At 43.7% G+C, this 19815-nt stretch overlaps 1 protein-coding gene across 2 annotated transcripts in view; it reads right to left on the bottom strand.

The window, feature by feature from the left end:
• ift80 (intraflagellar transport 80 homolog (Chlamydomonas)) overlaps positions 1 to 19815 on the bottom strand; it is a 65918-nt gene that overhangs the window by 38873 nt on the left and 7230 nt on the right. For both annotated transcript variants that reach the window (XM_079514667.1, XM_079514668.1), the window contains exons 4-8: positions 18977 to 19087; positions 18707 to 18775; positions 14120 to 14229; positions 7677 to 7766; positions 6644 to 6781 (exon numbers count right to left, since the gene is read on the bottom strand). In XM_079514667.1, the coding sequence (XP_079370793.1) occupies positions 6644 to 6781; positions 7677 to 7766; positions 14120 to 14229; positions 18707 to 18775; positions 18977 to 19087 (518 nt within the window). The remainder of the gene's footprint in view (positions 1 to 6643; positions 6782 to 7676; positions 7767 to 14119; positions 14230 to 18706; positions 18776 to 18976; positions 19088 to 19815) is intronic.

The raw sequence follows: 19815 nt of genomic DNA, 5'->3' as shown, positions 1-19815 counted from the left end.
CATCGGCACTGTGCTGCTGACCGTCACCCCCTTTTCCTTGTGTGATGAAAACAGATAACCCCCCCTCCCTCCCAAATAAATCTACAATGGTTCCTCTTGGCCCTTTCACGCTCCACTAACGGCGATCCAGGATCAAGACCAGAACTCTCAGTCGTTTTATGCCCTTCCAAGCAACAGCAGCAGTAGTTTCCAGATGCTGGCCAGAGGTTGGCAGCAGACTGGCAGCCCAAGGAACTGGGACCGGGGGGAAAGGAGAGAAGGGACTCATTAGGAAAAGACAATTAACCTGGACTTGGTGACGTAACAGGAGGACCAGAGACGACCAACCGCTAGTGAAGGAGAAAGGTGACTGGCAGGCAATAGATTGATGGAGGAGGAACAGAGAGAGACAGCCATGCTCGAAGACTTAATGCTGGCTGGCAGTTACAGTGGCAGACAAAGAACCTATAGAGTTGGAGGCTGTGCGGGAAAGAGAGAGAGACAGGCAGACAGACAGCAAAAGAGAGACAGAGACAGAAAGAGATGGTGATTCCAGCTGGACATGATCCCATTCCCAGAGGGCTGATCCTAGTGAGACTCACAAAGACCCTGGAGGAGAGGACCCCCCCCCCCCAGAGAAAAGGGAGGTAGAAGGAGGACAACCTCACCCCTTACAGAAAGAGAGAGGAGAAAGTAATCCAACCTCACCCTGATCAAGGGAGGGAGGAAGCAGGAGGAGGAATGAGACACACGCAACACAGAAAGAGAGAGGACTCAGAGGAGGTAGAGCGACACAAGTTTAATCACTCAAAGCAGAAAGGCTGCATGAGTGCGTGTCATTCAGGGAAACAATTAGAAAGGAAGTGACAGAGATCAAGTCTCATTCTCAAATTAATTCAGTTTGGCAGAATTGGAAAGATAAAGAGGGTAAGAGGAACATGCTGGTGACAGGTTGTTTGTATGCACTCACATAATGAGATATTGAACTCTCTGAAACATTGATTGCAATGGATCGGGGGCCGTTTTCGCACATATGATTGTATGTAAAGTAACTGGCTAGATTCCACCATAAGATGCCAGTAGTTTGGTTTGAGACTCCCAATCACATGGCCTGTGCTTCAGAACAGCAGCGCTGCCATCACTGACAATAAATCTGAAGAACATTGCACCATAACTTATCGCCCGCTACTTTGGAGAGAGACAATGTGTTGCTCTGAACGTTGTAATGCAGTTAGCAGACAGGAGGAGAGTCAGACTTTCCAGTTCTATCGTGGGGGGAATAAATAGACACGCACGTGTGTGACACACTTAACAGGGACACATCCTTGTCTTCATGTCGTGTGCCAGGGCCATTTCAGCAGGAAGAAAAGTAAATGGCTAAATAACTGAGGCAAATGGGCAAACATCAGACTATGCTAGACAAGACTGTGGACATGTATAGCTTTCCGGGTTGAGGAGAGGATAGGAGAAGGGCTTATATTGTTTTATAGCTAGAAGAGAAACTTTCATTGGGAAAGGACTATCCAAGCCATTGTTTTCAGCCGCAAATGGTGGCAGAGGAGAGGCACAATGGTAATTCTATAAGGCTAATTTCATCGATTTTTGATTAGACAATATGAAACTGGCAACTCCTAACAAAATAATCAAGACATACACATACAGTACATCTTGTACATCAGACAACACAGCCATTATCGTGAGTGTGAACCTCAGGGTGATCTCTGTCACTGCATTGGCCTGTTCAGCAGGGATCAGGACTGGGAAGGAGAGTGTGTTCCACTGCATGTTCAGCAGGGATCAGGACTGGGAAGGAGAGTGTGTTCCACTGCATGTTCAGCAGGGATCAGGACTGGGAAGGAGAGTGTGTTCCACTGTTCAGCAGGGATCAGGACTGGGAAGGAGAGTGTGTTCCACTGTTCAGCAGGGATCAGGACTGGGAAGGAGTGTGTGTTCCACTGTTCAGTAGGGATCAGGACAGGGAAGGAGAGTGTGTTCCACTGCATGTTCATCAGGGATCAGGACTGGGAAGGAGAGTGTGTTCCACTGCATGTTCATCAGGGATCAGGACTGGGAAGGAGAGTGTGTTCCACTGCATGTGCTACAGCAGCTACACCCTCCAGGTGAAACTCCTCACTGTGTCATTACTTTTATACTTTAAAAAAGGTAACAAATAGCTGAGCTATTTCTGCTTTTTTATGTACATCTTTCAACATGGAGACGATTATGATAAAATAATTGTGATTATCTAAAATAATTGCGATTAGACGATTATGTAATAATTGTGACATACCTATATCACATGGCTGAAAAACGTCTCTACAGGAGCCATAGCGTGGTCTGTGAAACAGATTGGTTTGGTTGTAAGTCCTGAACCAGAGCATAATGCTGCATGAACATGTTGTAAGTCCTGAACCAGAGCATAATGCTGCATGAACATGTTGTAAGTCCTGAACCAGAGCATAATGCTGCATGAACATGTTGTAAGTCCTGAACAGGAGCATAATGCTGCATGAACATGTTGTAAGTCCTGAACCAGAGCATAATGCTGCATGAACATGTTGTAAGTCCTGAACCAGAACATAATGCTGCATGAACATGTTGTAAGTCCTGAACCAGAGCATAATGCTGCATGAACATGTTGTAAGTCCTGAACCAGAGCATAATGCTGCATGAACATGTTGTAAGTCCTGAACCAGAGCATAATGCTGCATGAACATGTTGTAAGTCCTGAACAGGAGCATAATGCTGCATGAACATGTTGTAAGTCCTAAACTAGAGCATAATGCTGCATGAACATGTTGTAAGTCCTGAACCAGAGCATAATGCTGCATGAACATGTTGTAAGTCCTGAACCAGAGCATAATGCTGCATGAACATGTTGTAAGTCCTAAACTAGAGCATAATGCTGCATGAACATGTTGTAAGTCCTGAACCAGAGCATAATGCTGCATGAACATGTTGTAAGTCCTGAACAGGAGCATAATGCTGCATGAACATGTTGTAAGTCCTGAACCAGAGCATAATGCTGCATGAACATGTTGTAAGTCCTGAACAGGAGCATAATGCTACATGAACATGTTGTAAGTCCTGAACCAGAGCATAATGCTGCATGAACATGTTGTAAGTCCTGAACAGGAGCATAATGCTGCATGAACATGTTGTAAGTCCTGAACTAGAGCATAATGCTACATGAACATGTTGTAAGTCCTGAACAGGAGCATAATGCTACATGAACATGTTGTAAGTCCTGAACAGGAGCATAATGCTACATGAACATGTTGTAAGTCCTGAACCAGAGCATAATGCTGCATGAACATGTTGTAAGTCCTGAACAGGAGCATAATGCTACATGAACATGTTGTAAGTCCTGAACCAGAGCATAATGCTGCATGAACATGTTGTAAGTCCTGAACAGGAGCATAATGCTGCATGAACATGTTGTAAGTCCTGAACTAGAGCATAATGCTGCATGAACATGTTGTAAGTCCTGAACCAGAGCATAATGCTGCATGAACATGTTGTAAGTCCTGAACCAGAGCATAATGCTGCATGAACAAGCGTGGAAGTGAAATCCCACCATTATGACATCATTCTCATGCTAAGAAAATCTTTAAAATGATTTAATGCAATGGACTTGGGAAAGCTTTACCAGTGGTGAACTACAGGACACCGTAACAATCCTTTGTGATAATTTGTACACTCCCAGAGTTAAAGTAACAACACTGAGGATTGCACTGCTTGCTTAGGGAGAGAAAAAGCAAGTGCATGGCAAGGGTTGGCGGGGTACACAAGCCTGGCACAATGAGTCCCACTTGTTAGCCAGTGACACAGTGTCAGAGATCGTGACAGGGTCCAGACGCTAGACACCAGCTGCAGCGCCTTGTAAATAGACCGCTGTCTCACAGGCACATTTGTGCGCGCGCACACACACACACACACACACACACACACACACACACACACACACACACACACACACACACACACACACACACACACACACACACACACACACACACACACACACACACACACACACACACACACACACACAGGCATGTGGGCACATGCATACGCTAAGGCAGGCAGCGATACAGACACTGACTTATTGTGTCTCCCAAATCTACTAAAAGGGACAGTGTGTCTTTGTGTCTTGTGTACTACTATGGCTCCTGTATTGGCAGAAAACTGAACTGACAACCCCACACTAACTAGCCTGTCTCCGATAAATACATAATTAAATACATATATAAATATCTTACCCTATCACAAATAGGGGTAAAAAAAGAAAGAAAAGCTGAGTTGCGTCCACCAATGAATGTGCTGGCCTGTCCTCCCCCAGCATTTCTCTGTGAGCATACTTGCTTATAAACGTTTCCCTCTCTAACGTTATCTAAACTCTACATGTGGGGAGGGGGGGTAGAAGAGGGAAGATAAAGGAGGAGTAGAGGAAGAGGAGAAGAAGGGGGGAGATTTGGGGGGGAGGGAGGGGGGTGTGTGTGTGGCTGGACGGTAGGTGAAGGGGTTAAATGCATTGGGCTGATCCTGCTGAGCCAGCAGCAGTACGTTAAAGTGCAAGGTTTCATTGTAGCACACACAGAACGAGACTCCTGCCCATTAGTCACGCTAGTAACTGCAAAGACTCTTCGCCTCGCTTAACCCTTACGTTGCTGCAAAAACAACAGGCAGAGAGACTGTTGTCACTGTGTGTGTGTGTGTGTGTGTGTGTGTGTGTGTGTGTGTGTGTGTGTGTGTGTGTGTGTGTGTGTGTGTGTGTGCGGGTGTGTATGTTGTGTAAACATCCACGAATGCGTCGCAAGATTACCCACAATTATAATACCGAGAGTTGAGTGAGCCTGTAGATGTGTGCAAATGGTTTGTGCAATCAGAAATGTGTGTGTGAGAGGAGAGAGCAAGCCATTTCTTGAATGCACGCACACACACAGACCTATAAGGGGGATTCTTTCCCTGTGCTTTTTCCTTTTTTTATTTCCCTCCTCTTCTTGAGCAAGCCTCCCACGCCACACGACAGTATACACTGTCCCTGAGGACTTAGGGAGGGGAAGGCAAACATAGGCTCCCCCCCCCCCAGCCCCCCCCCACACACACACACACACACACACACAACTAGGCATCAGCAGCAGCATCACTGCCTTGACCTCACCAGTCCACAGCAAAGGATTGACTCCGACTGTGGCGCAATGACATAACAATGGAACAAACCAACAGCGTAAACAAACCCATAAGAGGAGGGGGGGGGGGATGTTGAAGGTGATTGAGTTCGTTATAAAAACTAAAACAAGACTCGTACTCAATCTCGTCCACGGGAGGTTGAAAGGCAGTCAGGTTTTTGCATTATACATTACTTTTGTGCATACACTCATTACACTGAGAAAGAAATGGAAAGAAACGGTCAATGTCGATAAGAAAGGACAAAGCCAAGTCCTCTCTGTCTGCTTTGCTCTTAAGTTATGTCATGAGAGTATGTGAAAATCAATACATGTAGCTATTCCGGTACCTATATATTTAAATAAAACATCAAGTAGTACACGTGCATGCGGTGTGCACACACGCACGTACCACGCACACACAGCTTCTTACCCTTCAGTAAACATCTGTGTTGGCTCAGGGCTCTCGCCAGCCCATTTGTTTTAGTGCACCAGAAAAACGCTATTTGATCCTAATTAGATCAAAATGGAGCATGAAATGCCTGGTGATCAGTGCAGAGGAGCCCAAAACCCGGCTGTTTGTTTTCATTAAAACAGGTTTGATAAAACAATACACTGACATCTCCATGTAAACTCAACAAGGGCCCTTAATGCCCCATTGGGGCAGAGTGGAGACCCAGCCATATTGTTGCTGGCCAAACGTTCAGCAATAATGAAAAAACAATTACCATCCATTATTCTCCCGTTTCCCCCGCTCATTACAAGTGTTATCAGAAGCCAGGTAACGCTAACATGTGGCTTTTGGACTAATGCGGTTTACAGAGACCCATGCATATCCATATTGTACAAGACTTAAAGCAGTGGTTCCCAAACTATTTAGCTTGAGACCCAAAAACGTTTGATGTCTCCTCGAGACCCAAACTAGTGAAAATAGCAGATCTACCTGTACAAATTCACAACGTATCTCTTTGCGCCGCATTGTGGGCTTGTAGATCATCCGTTTTCTAATTTCTGATTATTATTTTTTTTACAAACCCGACCCACAAATGGGTCCCGACTTAGTGTTTGGGAAACACTGATTACATCATATAAAATAGGGAATAATGTGTCTCCGACCTTCATTCTTACTTTGCTTCTGTGGAGCTTTCTCTCGGCTGTAGATTGAAATAGAAATCAGGCTACTTCCTAAAGGTTTTTTTTTTAGTAATAAAACAATATATATTTTTATTTTACCACACGATGGTTGCTTCCATTCTAAACTCATTTATGTTTATTGGCCAAAATGGGCCTGAGCAATCAGGTGTGTGGTTTATATTGGTGGCGGCAAGCTTTCTTGGTACACAATAACATAATTTAACTTTGACTGTCCCAATTTTGAGCGGTGGTCAAAAATGTCAAAAGAAATGGAGAAAATAGCCAATCTACAAGCTCACAACATACCACAAAAAACATATAATAATAAAACAGAAACATAATGTACACAACCCAGTCCTTACCCCAGTCTTGTCACAGAGGCGCAAGGTGTTAAAGGAACCAACTGCAAAAACCTCGCCATCTGGAGCCCAAGACAGAGAGGTGACTGGATAGTCGTGAGGCGATGAAGAGTACAGCAGACGCCCATAACTGTCCCACACCTGAGCCAGGACACAAAGGCACAGATACAGAGTTAAACACCTCAGATACTGTTTGTCAAACAGTGAGAGTAGACTAGGGCTGTAACTAAATCATTACATTTGCAATAAAAATGATCTGTCCAATTATTCCATTAACCACTTAAACCATATATACTGTGTTGACCGCGGTCCCCAGGTGTCTATACTTAATATACTGTAGCCGATCTACAGGCTTGCAATGCGCCACGTTGTGAGCTTGACAGTAGATTGTCTATATCTTCAGAATGTTCATCTATTACGATTATGTCCCGAATAAGGACGCTATAGGGTTCATAAAGTTTAGACCATAAAATCAGCCATGACATCATCACAAATATTGGTTCATAATACCCAGAAGTAACAATAATAACATTATTATAAATTATAACTTAACCCTAATTAATACTAACCCTATAATGTGGAATGAACAACAATCATTCATACATTTTGAAGTGAATTTGTCCAATTTGATTATTTTTCTGTTCATTGATTAACCCATTAAGACCTGAAGCCGATTCTACATGTCATCTAAACAGTTTTCTGGAAAAACGTATGTTTCTATGCCAGTGGTTCTCAAACTGTTCCATGTCAAGGACACCCACAATTATATGTATTTGCCCGCCAGCCCCCATCTTAAAATATTTTGTTTCAGGGAACCCAGAAGCAAAGATTTGAGCTGAAAATGTTCGCTTTACAAATATTTGCACCAATTGTCACAATTAAAAAAGAAAAAGAAAAGCAGATCTACAATATCTGCTATTTTTGAATAGCTTTAACCATCAAATAATGGTTAAAGTGGTTAAAATCTAATGTGACACAGATGCATTCCCGATCTTAATCATTCCAGCCTTAGGGTGGCCTCAGAAATGGTGCTTACCTTGTATTTGCAGTCTTCTCCACCAGAAAGTATGAGATCATTAACAGAGTTCCAATCCACTTTCAAAATTACTCCATCATGAGCCTTCCACTAGATAAAGGGCGAGAGAAAAACAGAAAGGTATGAGTGAGATATGGATCAGATTATTATAGATAACAGAACTTACATTAATTCTAGCTTCGCTACTCTTGCACCAATAAGAGAGGAAGAGAGACTGTGGTAGGGATACAGAGTGTGATTGACAGGGTGAGAAGAGGAGAAATCATATCACAGACAGGCAGAGAGGATACCCACTGCACTGCAGTGTCACACAATCACAGACAGGCAGAGAGGATAGGATACCCACTGCACTGCAGTGTCACACAATCACAGACAGGCAGAGAGGATAGGATACCCACTGCACTGCAGTGTCACAATCACAGACAGGCAGAGAGGATACCCACTGCACTGCAGTGTCACACAATCACAGACAGGCAGAGAGGATAGGATACCCACTGCACTGCAGTGTCACACAATCACAGACAGGCAGAGAGGATAGGATACCCACTGCACTGCAGTGTCACAATCACAGACAGGCAGAGAGGATAGGATACCCACTGCACTGCAGTGTCACAATCACAGACAGGCAGAGAGGATACCCACTGCACTGCAGTGTCACAATCACAGACAGGCAGAGAGGATACCCACTGCACTGCAGTGTCACACAATCACAGACAGGCAGAGAGGATACCCACTGCACTGCAGTGTCACACAATCACAGACAGGCAGAGAGGATACCCACTGCACTGCAGTGTCACACAATCACAGACAGGCAGAGAGGATAGGATACCCACTGCACTGCAGTGTCACACAATATCCCACCTGCTGGATTGAAACCTGACGCAAAACGCTTCTGTGCATTTTGCAAGAAAACCAGTCAAGAAAAGAAAAAACAACCAAGCAGTTTAAAAACACTCTCTACATACTTCTACTCTCTACAAGCTCACATTGTGACACACTGTGGACTTGTAGATCTGCCATTTTTGCATATTATTATGATAATGTTTGCCTATATAAGAAAAGAACATGTCCAAAATAAAGGATGCCAGGTTGAAAATGTTTAATTTCAGTCAAGGATGTCTCTAGTAACAAAACACGGATGCAAGTTCATCCACTCTCGCAACTGTGTATTATAAATATTTTCCCCTGTGAGGGTGTATGAGAGAAAGTGTGTGTGTGTGTGCCGGGGGGGGGGGGGGGGGGGGGGTGCGAATGGTATGCTTAAATGGGAGTCATTTTCAGGTCACGAGAGGTGGTATAAAAGGTGTATCATGGTCGTGTCCCCGCGGTGACCTGTGAGGGCCGCGCCATGGTTGCTGGTTCTAATTAGTCCCAGCTATTAGACCAGTACAGCACTAACACAGAGCAGAGGGCCTGTCGCCAACCTTCCACCTGATCAGCTGCCATTGGGCTTCGTTCTCCCGTCTGCTTATGCTCCACTCTCTATATTCTTCCTTTTTCAGCGTGTGTGCGTGTGCACAAACGTGTGTATATGTGAAAGAGTGAGTGAGCGTGTGTGTGTGTGTGTGTGGAGGGGGTAACAGTGTTGTGTAGTGGGGGTTCCTCCTTATACCAGCTGTTTCTCAGAGAGTACTGATGGAGTTGCACAGAGAGAGACAGGGTTCCTTCCTACACATTTTCTATTTCAAAAATCCATACTTTTCCAGACTCGAATTTACAGAATTCTCTGTAGATTTGTCACACCCTATTTGACAGTACAAATAGCTAGATGATTATGTAACTAAATGTTTTCATAAAAAATAATTTATCTTCTTTTCTGAATATAGGTTATGCTAATGTTGTGAAATAATTTCAAGAATCTTGTAGCTATGTACTGTAGCTCATAGAAATCAATTCACCACTGCATGGCGCAATGTGATAAATTGTGAGCTTGTAAATCGGCTACCTTTCTTTTTTTGTGCCTACAATGTCATGCTCAAAATAGGGACGGCATGTTGAAATTGGTTAATACCAAATCCAGGCAATGCGATTTGAGCAATGTTATTGAGTTTTTGTCAAGTAAACTTAAAATGTGTATACGTTCAACCCCTACACTACAGCAACATAAGTGATGTCCATGTACAACTCACCAAAATGTATACGTTCAACCCCTACACTACAGCAATATAAGTGATGTCCATGTACAACTCACCAGTGAATAGAGGAAAGAATGAAAGTCTACTGACTTTCCTTCATTGGTTGTTTATAAAGCAAAACATAAAATAAGTATTTGTCAGCACTGTTTAACGAAACGGTCCTACATAGGCATGAGTGTGTGTGTGTGTATATATATAAATATGTATATGTGTGTGTGTGTGTGTGTGTGTGTGTGTGTGCATGCATGTTGGGGGTAGTACACATTAAACCCTCAGGTGTTTATTCAAAGTCCCTGGCACAATTCACCTGCAAGAAGTAGGCTTTTGTTCTAAACTAAAGGTACTAGAAACCTTTGATTTATATTGAACTCATTGAGGAGTTTTCATTTTATTTTATGCTGGTGAAAACCGATTACATAATCTGTATTATTTTGAGACCGTTCCGATATGGCATTTTTATGGCCGATTCCGATTATGCTACCGATTATATTGTGCATCCCTAGCAAGAAGAATAAAGAACAAGACAAATAGTAAATTACTCAATGGTGTGCAAGGTCTTCAATCCTAGTTGAACACAAGCACTCATCTACTCATCAAAAAATCTACATTCATCTGGTCAGTCAGATAAAACAAGAACAAATTCTCAGTTGCAAAGGCCTAACTGTCAGTCAAAGTGTGAGGCACGAGGAGCATGTGTACTGTGTAGGATACATTGACTAACAAGCTAACAAATCACACAAGATAGAAAGAGGACAACGAAATAGATGTACTTCAGACAACTGAAGGAACAAATAACAAAAATAGGCTCTGAGCACGACTGTAGTTCTCTTTTCCAGAAGGTGGCATTCCCGTTTCCTGTTTTGGGTCAGTTTCTCATAGCTTAATTTGATTGGCAGAAAAGACATACCGGTAAGCAAGGCACATGGTGAAACTTTGGAAAGTTCTAAGAGACTAGAAAAGTGTTCTCCTCGGAGGACAGGTCGCGTTGCCTACCCCGGGCCTGCAAACTTTGGTCATTGCCACATGGAATGGGATCTGAATGACTTAACTCATACATCTTCAGACTCCAGAGATTAGTGATGAGCGGGTTAGGTTTTTTCAAAACCCACCCGCCACGCCACGCCACGCCACAGGAGCCCAACCTGCCCCAACACGTCCCGCAAAACAATGTATGAATCAATGGCCCGGCTGCCCCGCGAACGGCAAAAACAAAAAGTAGTCTACCGACAGGCTTTTCAACACCCAGCAAGTCCAGTCTATTCAATTGCTTTCGAGAGAGAGAGGGGAGGGGGACTGGGTCATTTTCCCAACAATTTACATCTGCGCAGCATTTCGTTCATAACGTTTCGATTGTTTTTAAGCCTACTCATGCTATGGGCCCTTACGGAAGCATTGCAGGTCTAAAATCCAAGTTCATGTTCAATGCCATCTGTTTCCAAGTCATATAGAGCGTTGCAGTCCCGCCCCCGACGAAGGCCCAGGAAATAATTCCCCGTTCATTTTCCCCCTAGACCTTTCTATTATTATTTTTAGTATTTTTTTAAAGACGTTTACGCCGCGGACAAAGCCAACTCTTGTTCACAAATCATGACAATAAACACAATGTTTTGGGCAGATCAAATAATTAGTAAGAAAAAAAAGGCAGGGTACTTTTTGTTTTGTTTTTATTCTGGTGGTGTCATGGTGACCTCAAAACAATAAAATAAAAATATATATAGGCTAAATTATAATATACAGAGAGAGAGAGAGACAGAGAGCGACAGAGAGAGAGAGAGAGAGAGAGAGAGAGAGAGAGAGAAGCGTGGAGAGAGCGTCGTGTTTACAATCAGTTGAGGAAGCGGGAGTGAACACATTCAGCCCATAGAGATATTCAGCCCCTACAGGTTCAGATTTAGGATAGACAATTCATATTTTCCCTGTCCTTTATAATTGTGTTTCAATTAGAGCATGAGATAAATGTCCTACAACAACATTAAATGGGACGTTCAAATAAAGTTGACATGCAGCATTAGAGGCAGCTGTGCATACTTGATGATTGATCATATAAGCCAGGGGTTCTCAACGTTTTTGGCTGGGGACCCCTGGAAATGCTTTGGCCATGTCTCGCGACAAAAGCTGTAGGAGTAGAAGCAAAAGTCGACTAAGTGTGTTTGGCAGAAAATATAATCTGGCACAAACAGGGCCATTCAATTGCGTCATGAACCAATGAATCAAGGGGGAAAAGATCTTGATTGTACGACCTACGGTTCATGAGTTGTAGGCTAAAACAATGAGGTGGGCTACTGTAGCGCCAACATGAGGAGATTTGAAAGATTTGGGATGGAGGTTCTTCCTTGGCTTAGTGGGATTGTGCATGCAAAGTTTCACAGCAATTGGACACTGCATTGAAATGAAATGATTACTATATTTACCCAGGGTATCTGGGCTAAGCTCAAGAACTTGTTTCCAGCCCGGCCCTGCTCATAGAACACATTTCATCGTAGTGGTTCAATGCCTTGTTCAAGGGCACTTCAGCGGTGGTAATTTTAACGTGTCGGACCGCTGATTCGAACTGGCGACCTTCCGGTATCAAGACCGCTCCGCAATCCGTTCGGCCACCGCTGCATTCAGGATGTTCGGCATTTTGTGCAAAAAAGGCCACCCCCAGAAATGTTGGTCGCCGATCATAGTCATTCGGAATGGAATATGAGGAATGTGACATATACTGTACATCTTGATCACATGACTACAGAGATAATGTATACCGATTACCGATTGGCATGATATTTGGACAAAATATGTAGGAGTAATATAAAGAAATGTGTTTAACAAAAATCAGCCTCCTGGTGGTGCTATAACAAGCCGGCTATGCATGCAAACTCCAAAGTTTCACCACAATCGGATACTGCGTTCATGATTTGAGCGATTATGTACAAATTGGGCCACTGACTAGAGAAAATGTGTAGCGATGTGCGTGATGTTTGTATAAAATATGTCAGAGTAATATAAGAAAAATTTCTTTTGCAAAGATCGGCCGCCTGGTGGCGCTATAAAGGGCCAATGTGAAAAATTGGGGCAGAGGTTCTTCTCTGGCCTCCACTGCCCTCCAGGGAGTGTGCGTACACACTTTCAGCGGTGCAGGAGATTAGATGTTCACAGATGGACACACACAAACAGACGGACAGGGGCGAAAACATAGTCTCGGCCATGCCTTCGGCCCGGCGGAGACAATGATATCCATTATTAAGGGACCAAGCGCGATGGGCCTATGCCTCTTCGATGTCTCCCTTTTGACTGATACCTGTCCATTCAAACTCTAGACAGGCCCGCCCCAAAGTTATTAGTGCAGATGTGCCCGGCAGCCGGCGAAAACTAGAGTTCTCAACAGGCCAGAAAATGAAGGCCCGGCCCTACCAGGGCCCTCATCAAACCCTGTACACTCAAGACACTGCCCCCGCTGCCACCTTTAGATCTCCATATGGAGCTGACCTGTTCTGACATATGTTGATCTGACCTCATCAAACCTTGTAAACTCAAGAAATGCTCCATATAAGGCCAGTACAGAATTCATTCCATATGTTGATCTGACTCCCCATGCCAAAGCGCCAGCGCTTGCCCAGCAGTCTGCCGTCACCCAGGCGGATGCTTCTCGCCCTCAAGGCGTCTTACTGGTCTATAATATGTTCTTTATTTATTATGACTTCCTTATTACTAATTAAGTGATGTTTATGCAATCCAATGTTTCATGTAGGCTATAAAGTTCTTCTAACGTTCACGAGTAGGCCTATAGCTTGAATGTCCCTTATTAAATAGAAAGTCAGGAAATTACTTACAATCTAGTCTTTAACCAGCTAGTGCTCACTGCTTACTTATAGTTAATTAAATTCCGAGGAGCCGAGGACTTATCCATTGGTTACTCTCCGGAGCTACACGAAAACAAACTGCCAACGTCATGACGTCGATGCCCCCCCCCCCCCCCCCCCCCCGCACGCAAAATATATGAATAATAAATTGTCCCCGCACGTTTGAGCGCCTGCTGAGCATTTTAACTATAACTGCCGCCAGCCAGCTGTGTTGTTGAGCAGCCTACACGCTCAGTTCACACGTGGGTGATTTTTCTTATTGCTTGGCCCTGTCTTATCGCTGCTTGCAGCTACATTTGTATTTATGACAGTCAGCAGCAAGGGCAAACAGCCAAACACAAACAGTGTGTGCTGTATGTCACACATTTTTGTTTTTATCGTGCACCGCTACTTCTTGCAGGTGAATTTTATGCACAAGTTATTTTTAATGGACAAGCCAAATACAGGCCCACATAAACCTGTGTACCTGTATTACTTTAGCACTGGGCTGCAGGGGCTTGATGACCAGCTGCCTGCCTGATGTGTAGAGGATTCTGTCAGAGTCTGGACCCCAGGCAACAGAATACACAGGAGAACCTGAAATACACACATAAAGCCAAAAGTGTATTATTCTCAATTTGAGATCAACCAGTAAGCTTAAATTGTGTTCCCTTTCTTTCCCCAGCCATGTATATGGTGCATAGTATGTGAACAGAACCTTGAGTGTTTTCCAGGGCTACGTTCTTGTCTCATCTCCATGCCATTGTTTCCTCAGAAAATTCAAACTCATTCAACTTGCAGAAACGGCACTTTGCTTACAGTGCGTGCAGCGATCCTGCAAACTACCAGGCACCAACAACATACCAAGACAGAGTGTGTGTGTGTGTACACGTGTGCGAGCATGCATGCATTCATGGAGGGGGTGGTGGTGGCGGCTGACATTTAACCCCACTCCAGGTGCATGTGGTTTGTCACAATTGCCAAGAGGTCACATGATCCAAAGCTGACAAAAGCAATGAGGGTTGAGACAAGTTCCTCTTTACTCTGTGTTCTCTCCCGTTCTTTATTTCCACCTCTCTTTTTACAGGTCATGGTTATATCATCATATTCAGGAACACAATGGCCCCAGCCGTACCTGTGACTCCTCCTGTTGTGTGTATGTACTGTACATGTATATACTGTATGTGTGTGTTTGTATGTGTGTGCGTTCGAAGTTAGACAGCCATGGGTCCTGAAAATAAGCAGCACCTGGACAGATTTGTCTCCCATGGAGATGATGTGTCCACAGCTTCCAGGTGTTTCACAAATCTGTGGGTCTGTTCAGCAGCCACACCGCTCAGCGGCTCTGTAAATAGCCAGCCGAGAAAAAGGAAAAAAAGAATCTTCCTGCATATTGTGACGGAACTCGTCTCTCCCGTGCCAGGTTTTGCACAGCGCCAAAGGCTCCAGTCATTCAGCAGGAGTGTGCCATCCATTTCTCCCACTTTCACCCTCCTCTCTTTTTAGCAACTTAACCAGCATGATGAATCAGTCAATAATATGTAAGCCATCTGCAATGTAAGTACTGGACAGAGAAATGTATCATTAGGAGTCTTTTTTTATAGCCGTTAATAAAACTCTACTACAATAAACCTTTGAAACTGTATGGCACATTTAATTAAAAAAAAGGAATTGCAGCAGCGACTCCACTTTTGGTTGTATACAGCAGAATTACTTCTTAATAGTTGTAGTCCAGCACACATACACACTGCCCAGCTGGAGAGAACACAGTTTCTCCCTCTTGTCATTTTAAATAATCTGGTTTAGCTAAAATGGCAGCCTCAACACAAAGGCAAATCTTTCAGATATTTTGGCCAGTGTGCTATCATAAGACACATTCATGCATGGCATAGACAAATGCTAATGCCATTTACATTTACAGTGACTTGTGCACTTATAAAAACACAACATTATTACAAAAGCATTATTGAAAAGGGTCAATTGACATATCTCAGGTTCTCTGCCATCTGGGACCAAAAGTAGTCTTACGGTGGAGTTAAAATGGCTAGTCTCTAGGGCCATTATTCTGTGCTTGGCGCCACTTGGCGTCAACCAGGAGCCGAGTAAGCAGGGAAACGTCTGTGTCATGGCACCAGGAGAAGGGCTCACTGAATAGTTACACATGAACAAGATTGTAGTCCTACACGCCAAGTTCTCTTCCTTCTCATCTGCTCTCTCTCTCTCTCTCTCTCAGAGGTGCTCTTTTTTAAGGGCCTTAATGAACAGTGCAGTGCAGTATGTGTGGCTGTAATTGGGGGCTTGGCTTACAAAATGGCTGCCAATGGTCACTTGGTGGCTGCATAGGTCGTCTCCTTAAGAAATTGGCTTTATAAGTATGCTGCCATCCTGTGTGTGTGTGTGTGTGTGTGTGTGTGTGTGTGTGTGTGTGTGTGTGTGTGTGTGTGTGTGTGTACGTACGTACGTACATACATACATACATACATACACAACCACACTAACACGATATTTACTGATAACAGAATATTTTTTATTTATCTATTTTTATTTATTATTTTTTATCCCACGATTTTGCAACCCCATTTTTTCACCCAGTGTCAATTATCTAATAATGTAATCCTGGGCGCTACACTTCCTCTGCCAACCTTTTTCCCAGGAACGTATATATACGGACGTCGACGCTAGGTGGCGTCATATATCCCAGGTCCGTATATATACGTACCCCAACATAACGTACACTCCGTCTATATAATGGTTGAGGCCTACGGAAGCTTTTAACATTGGTCCGGTTCCTATAGTCCCGCCCCCTACCATGGCCCAGGAAATGATTCTCCGTTCATTTTCCTCATAGACATTTCAGAAAGTATTTATTTAAAGACGTTTACGCCACGGACAAAGCCACTCGAGTCGTGACAAATCATGACAACAAACAAAAAACGGCAGGTTACAACACTTTTTGTTGTTTTTCTTCTTTGTAATTATTTGTTTGGTCCAAAATATTGTTTGTGTTGTCATGAGTTGTCACGACTCGAGTTGGCTTTGTCCGCGGCGTAACCGTCTTTAAATAAATACTTTAAGAAATGTCTATGAGGAAAATGAACGGAGAATCATTTCCTGGTCCAGGGTAGGAGGCGGGACTGCGACGCTCTATAGCAACGCCCCACCGTTCCAACTATGGGATTGAAAATATATTCACAGTGCTAAGCAGTTGAAAGGAGGCTTTTCAAACCTCTATAAGTCGGACTCCAGGATCGCTGTCCTTGGTGGATTTTCTGCCATCCACATTTCGGATTTAATTTGTGCCTTTGTACCGCGCCGCTGCCGCCATGTGTGTATGTGCTTGTTCCAATGTGTAGCGAGTGTATGTAGCGAGTGTGTGTGTGTGGGGGGGGGGGGGAGAAACTCTGTCTTTTAAAGTGAATGCGTATGCTGGCACTGGGAACTGGGGTTTATGCTAACAGCGATAGAGTACACATTCCATCCATAGGACGTCTGGAAACGTCATAGGGAATCCAACCGACGCATCCATAGGACGTGTGTACACGTCCTGGTACATCCTCAATGATATCAGGCGAGAGAAGAATATGGGGGGGGGGGGGGGGGGGGGATTATGATCTTGATCTGAAACACTGCTAATATATTTTACTGGCTTTGGGCAAACATCCTTGAAAAATCTAGTGATCAGTTAGTTATTTGATTCATTGTCCTTACATATTATGTAAATATAAAATAAATATACCATAATTCCACCCAGTGGTGGACAGTAGCAAAGTACATTTACTAGAACACTGCACTTAAGTACATGTTATGGATATCTTTACTCTTTTTTTGTGAATTTTACTCCTCTGCATTTCAAAGACATATTGTACTTTCTTTTTTTGCGGCTTCCGCCTTTATTTTATATTTTTGTATAGAGGGACAGACAGTAGGCTGACAGGAAATGGGGAGAGAGATGAGGGGAGTGACATGCAGTAAAAGCCGTCGGGATCGGGAGTCGAACCCGCGGCACACTGCCAGACTGGGTTACCAGCCAAGGTGCCTGAACCACTGAGCCACGGCCCAGGCCGACATATTGTACTTTTGACTCCCCTACAGTACAGAGGTTGAAGTATACTGAAGTCAGCTGTTGATACTCCAAAAATGTGTAGTACTTTACTTATACTATGTCCACCACTGCAAGTTTGAATAATTTGACGAGTCCGAATCGAGACCGAGACCGCTGGGAGGCGAGACAGAGTTGAGACAGAGACCAGATTTTTACAGGTACAGAAAAACAATCTTGATCTGAAATCTTGATAATGCGATGAATATACAGGTTTTTATGTGAATATATGTGGTAAAATTGCAGGAATTTGCAAAAATTGTGGGAACTTCCGAACGTTCCAAAAAAAAAGAGAAATATGCGAAGGGGACCTCCAGCAAATCCAGGGGGTCCCCAACAACACACACACACACACACACCCAGGGGGTCCAGGGACCTCCAGCAGATCCAGGGGGTCCCCAGCAACACACACACACACACACACACACACACACACACACACACACACACACACACACACACACACACACACACACACACACACACACACACACACACACACACACACACACACACACACACACACACACACACACACACACACACACACACACACACACTTTTTTCATGGCACAAAATAATCTTATTTCATTGCATTTTAATGGTGAGTGACTCTGACTCAGGTGGACTCGGTGAGGGAAGAGTCCCGAGTCAATTGGTCCGAGACCGAGTCAAGTCCAAGTCAAATTAAGGGCGAGACAGAGACGAGACTGAGTCAATGAAAATGTGGACGCGAGACGGGCCGCTGTAATTCAAAGTTCCCAGGCTGATTTTTGTTACAGTCTGCCCTCGAACACCAGCACCATTATTGTGTAAATCACACTAGAGGGCAGTGGTTGAGAGTGAGATGAATGAGCATTTGACAGAGGAATTACAAATACATGTGCAAAAAAGCTTACAGCTTTTGAAAATAAAAACACATTGTAACACATCTAATTAAATCTTGTTCTTGGTTCGTAATGTGTTCGGTCTTACCTTGCTGGGCAAGTGTTGAGCGCAACATGCCACTTTTAGACCAGATCTTGATCTGTCCATCCTCACCAGCTGTACAGGCAGTGAAACAGAAGAAACTATTTCTAAGACATTCTATTTAAGTACATTATATAAATACCACTTCAAAGTTTAAATTCAAACATGCACATAGGGGATTATTATATTCATACAGATGAAGAGACGCTGAGACCAACAACTTTAGTATGTATTGTGTGTGAGTGTGAGTGCGGTGTGTGTGTGTTCAGCCATAACCTGTGATCAGAGCAGTTCCATCATGGTTCCATCTCCCAGCCAGAACAGCTCCTTTGTGTGCCTCCACACTCTTCTCAATGCGTCCGGTCTTGGAGGCCAGGTGGAACTTCCCTGCAGGGACAAATCACAACTAAAAGACAAACCATGTACAAAGCCTGGGTTGCGAGTTAGTATTAATACATAAACTAAGTTCAGGACCTCCTGACACCATGATGGTGCTAATGAATACACACGTTACTGAAGCCACACTGGATTGAAATGTGAGCAATAAAGGCCCAGAGGTGAGCCTGCTAATTTAGATTTGCTATTTTTGGAGAATTTGTGAGAATGTGGCGCAAATCTTCGACTATCTTCGATTATTCTGTCGATGAGATTTAATCGGGAAAAACGAGAAGCGCATTTTGGTGTGAAAAAACACACATTTTGCTACTACTCAAGCAACTAGTTTGTCCACAACCATTCCAATTGGATATGACTGCCTTCCAAAGACTGCGGGCACTGGGTAGGTGGCTACCCAGCCTCGCGGAGACCTGTGCTCCGAGGAGAACACTTTATTTATAGTTGTACTTGTAATATATCAGCAAATCGATTAACCGTGCGTTCTTTTATACTTGCTTTGTGAGCTTGTGCAAGAGTGAAAATGCCTTGTGCTTATTGAATGACTGCAATTTCATATCTGTGAAAGCGAAAGACGAAGTGCCATCAGGCATGGAGACAGTTATCAAAAACACTAACCAACCATATACTTTGTGGCACTGCATATTAAAAAAGATCTGAATGTACTATGTAATTTATGGCTGCCTAAAACTGAAAATTATCATGTTGCTGCTTAGCCTGCT

The sequence above is a fragment of the Electrona antarctica genome (assembly GCF_951216825.1).
Source record: "Electrona antarctica genome assembly, chromosome: 11".
Taxonomy (NCBI): Eukaryota; Metazoa; Chordata; class Actinopteri; order Myctophiformes; family Myctophidae; genus Electrona; species Electrona antarctica.
The sequence above is the reverse complement of the archived record's forward strand: the minus strand, read 5'-3'. Positions and strand labels throughout refer to the sequence as shown.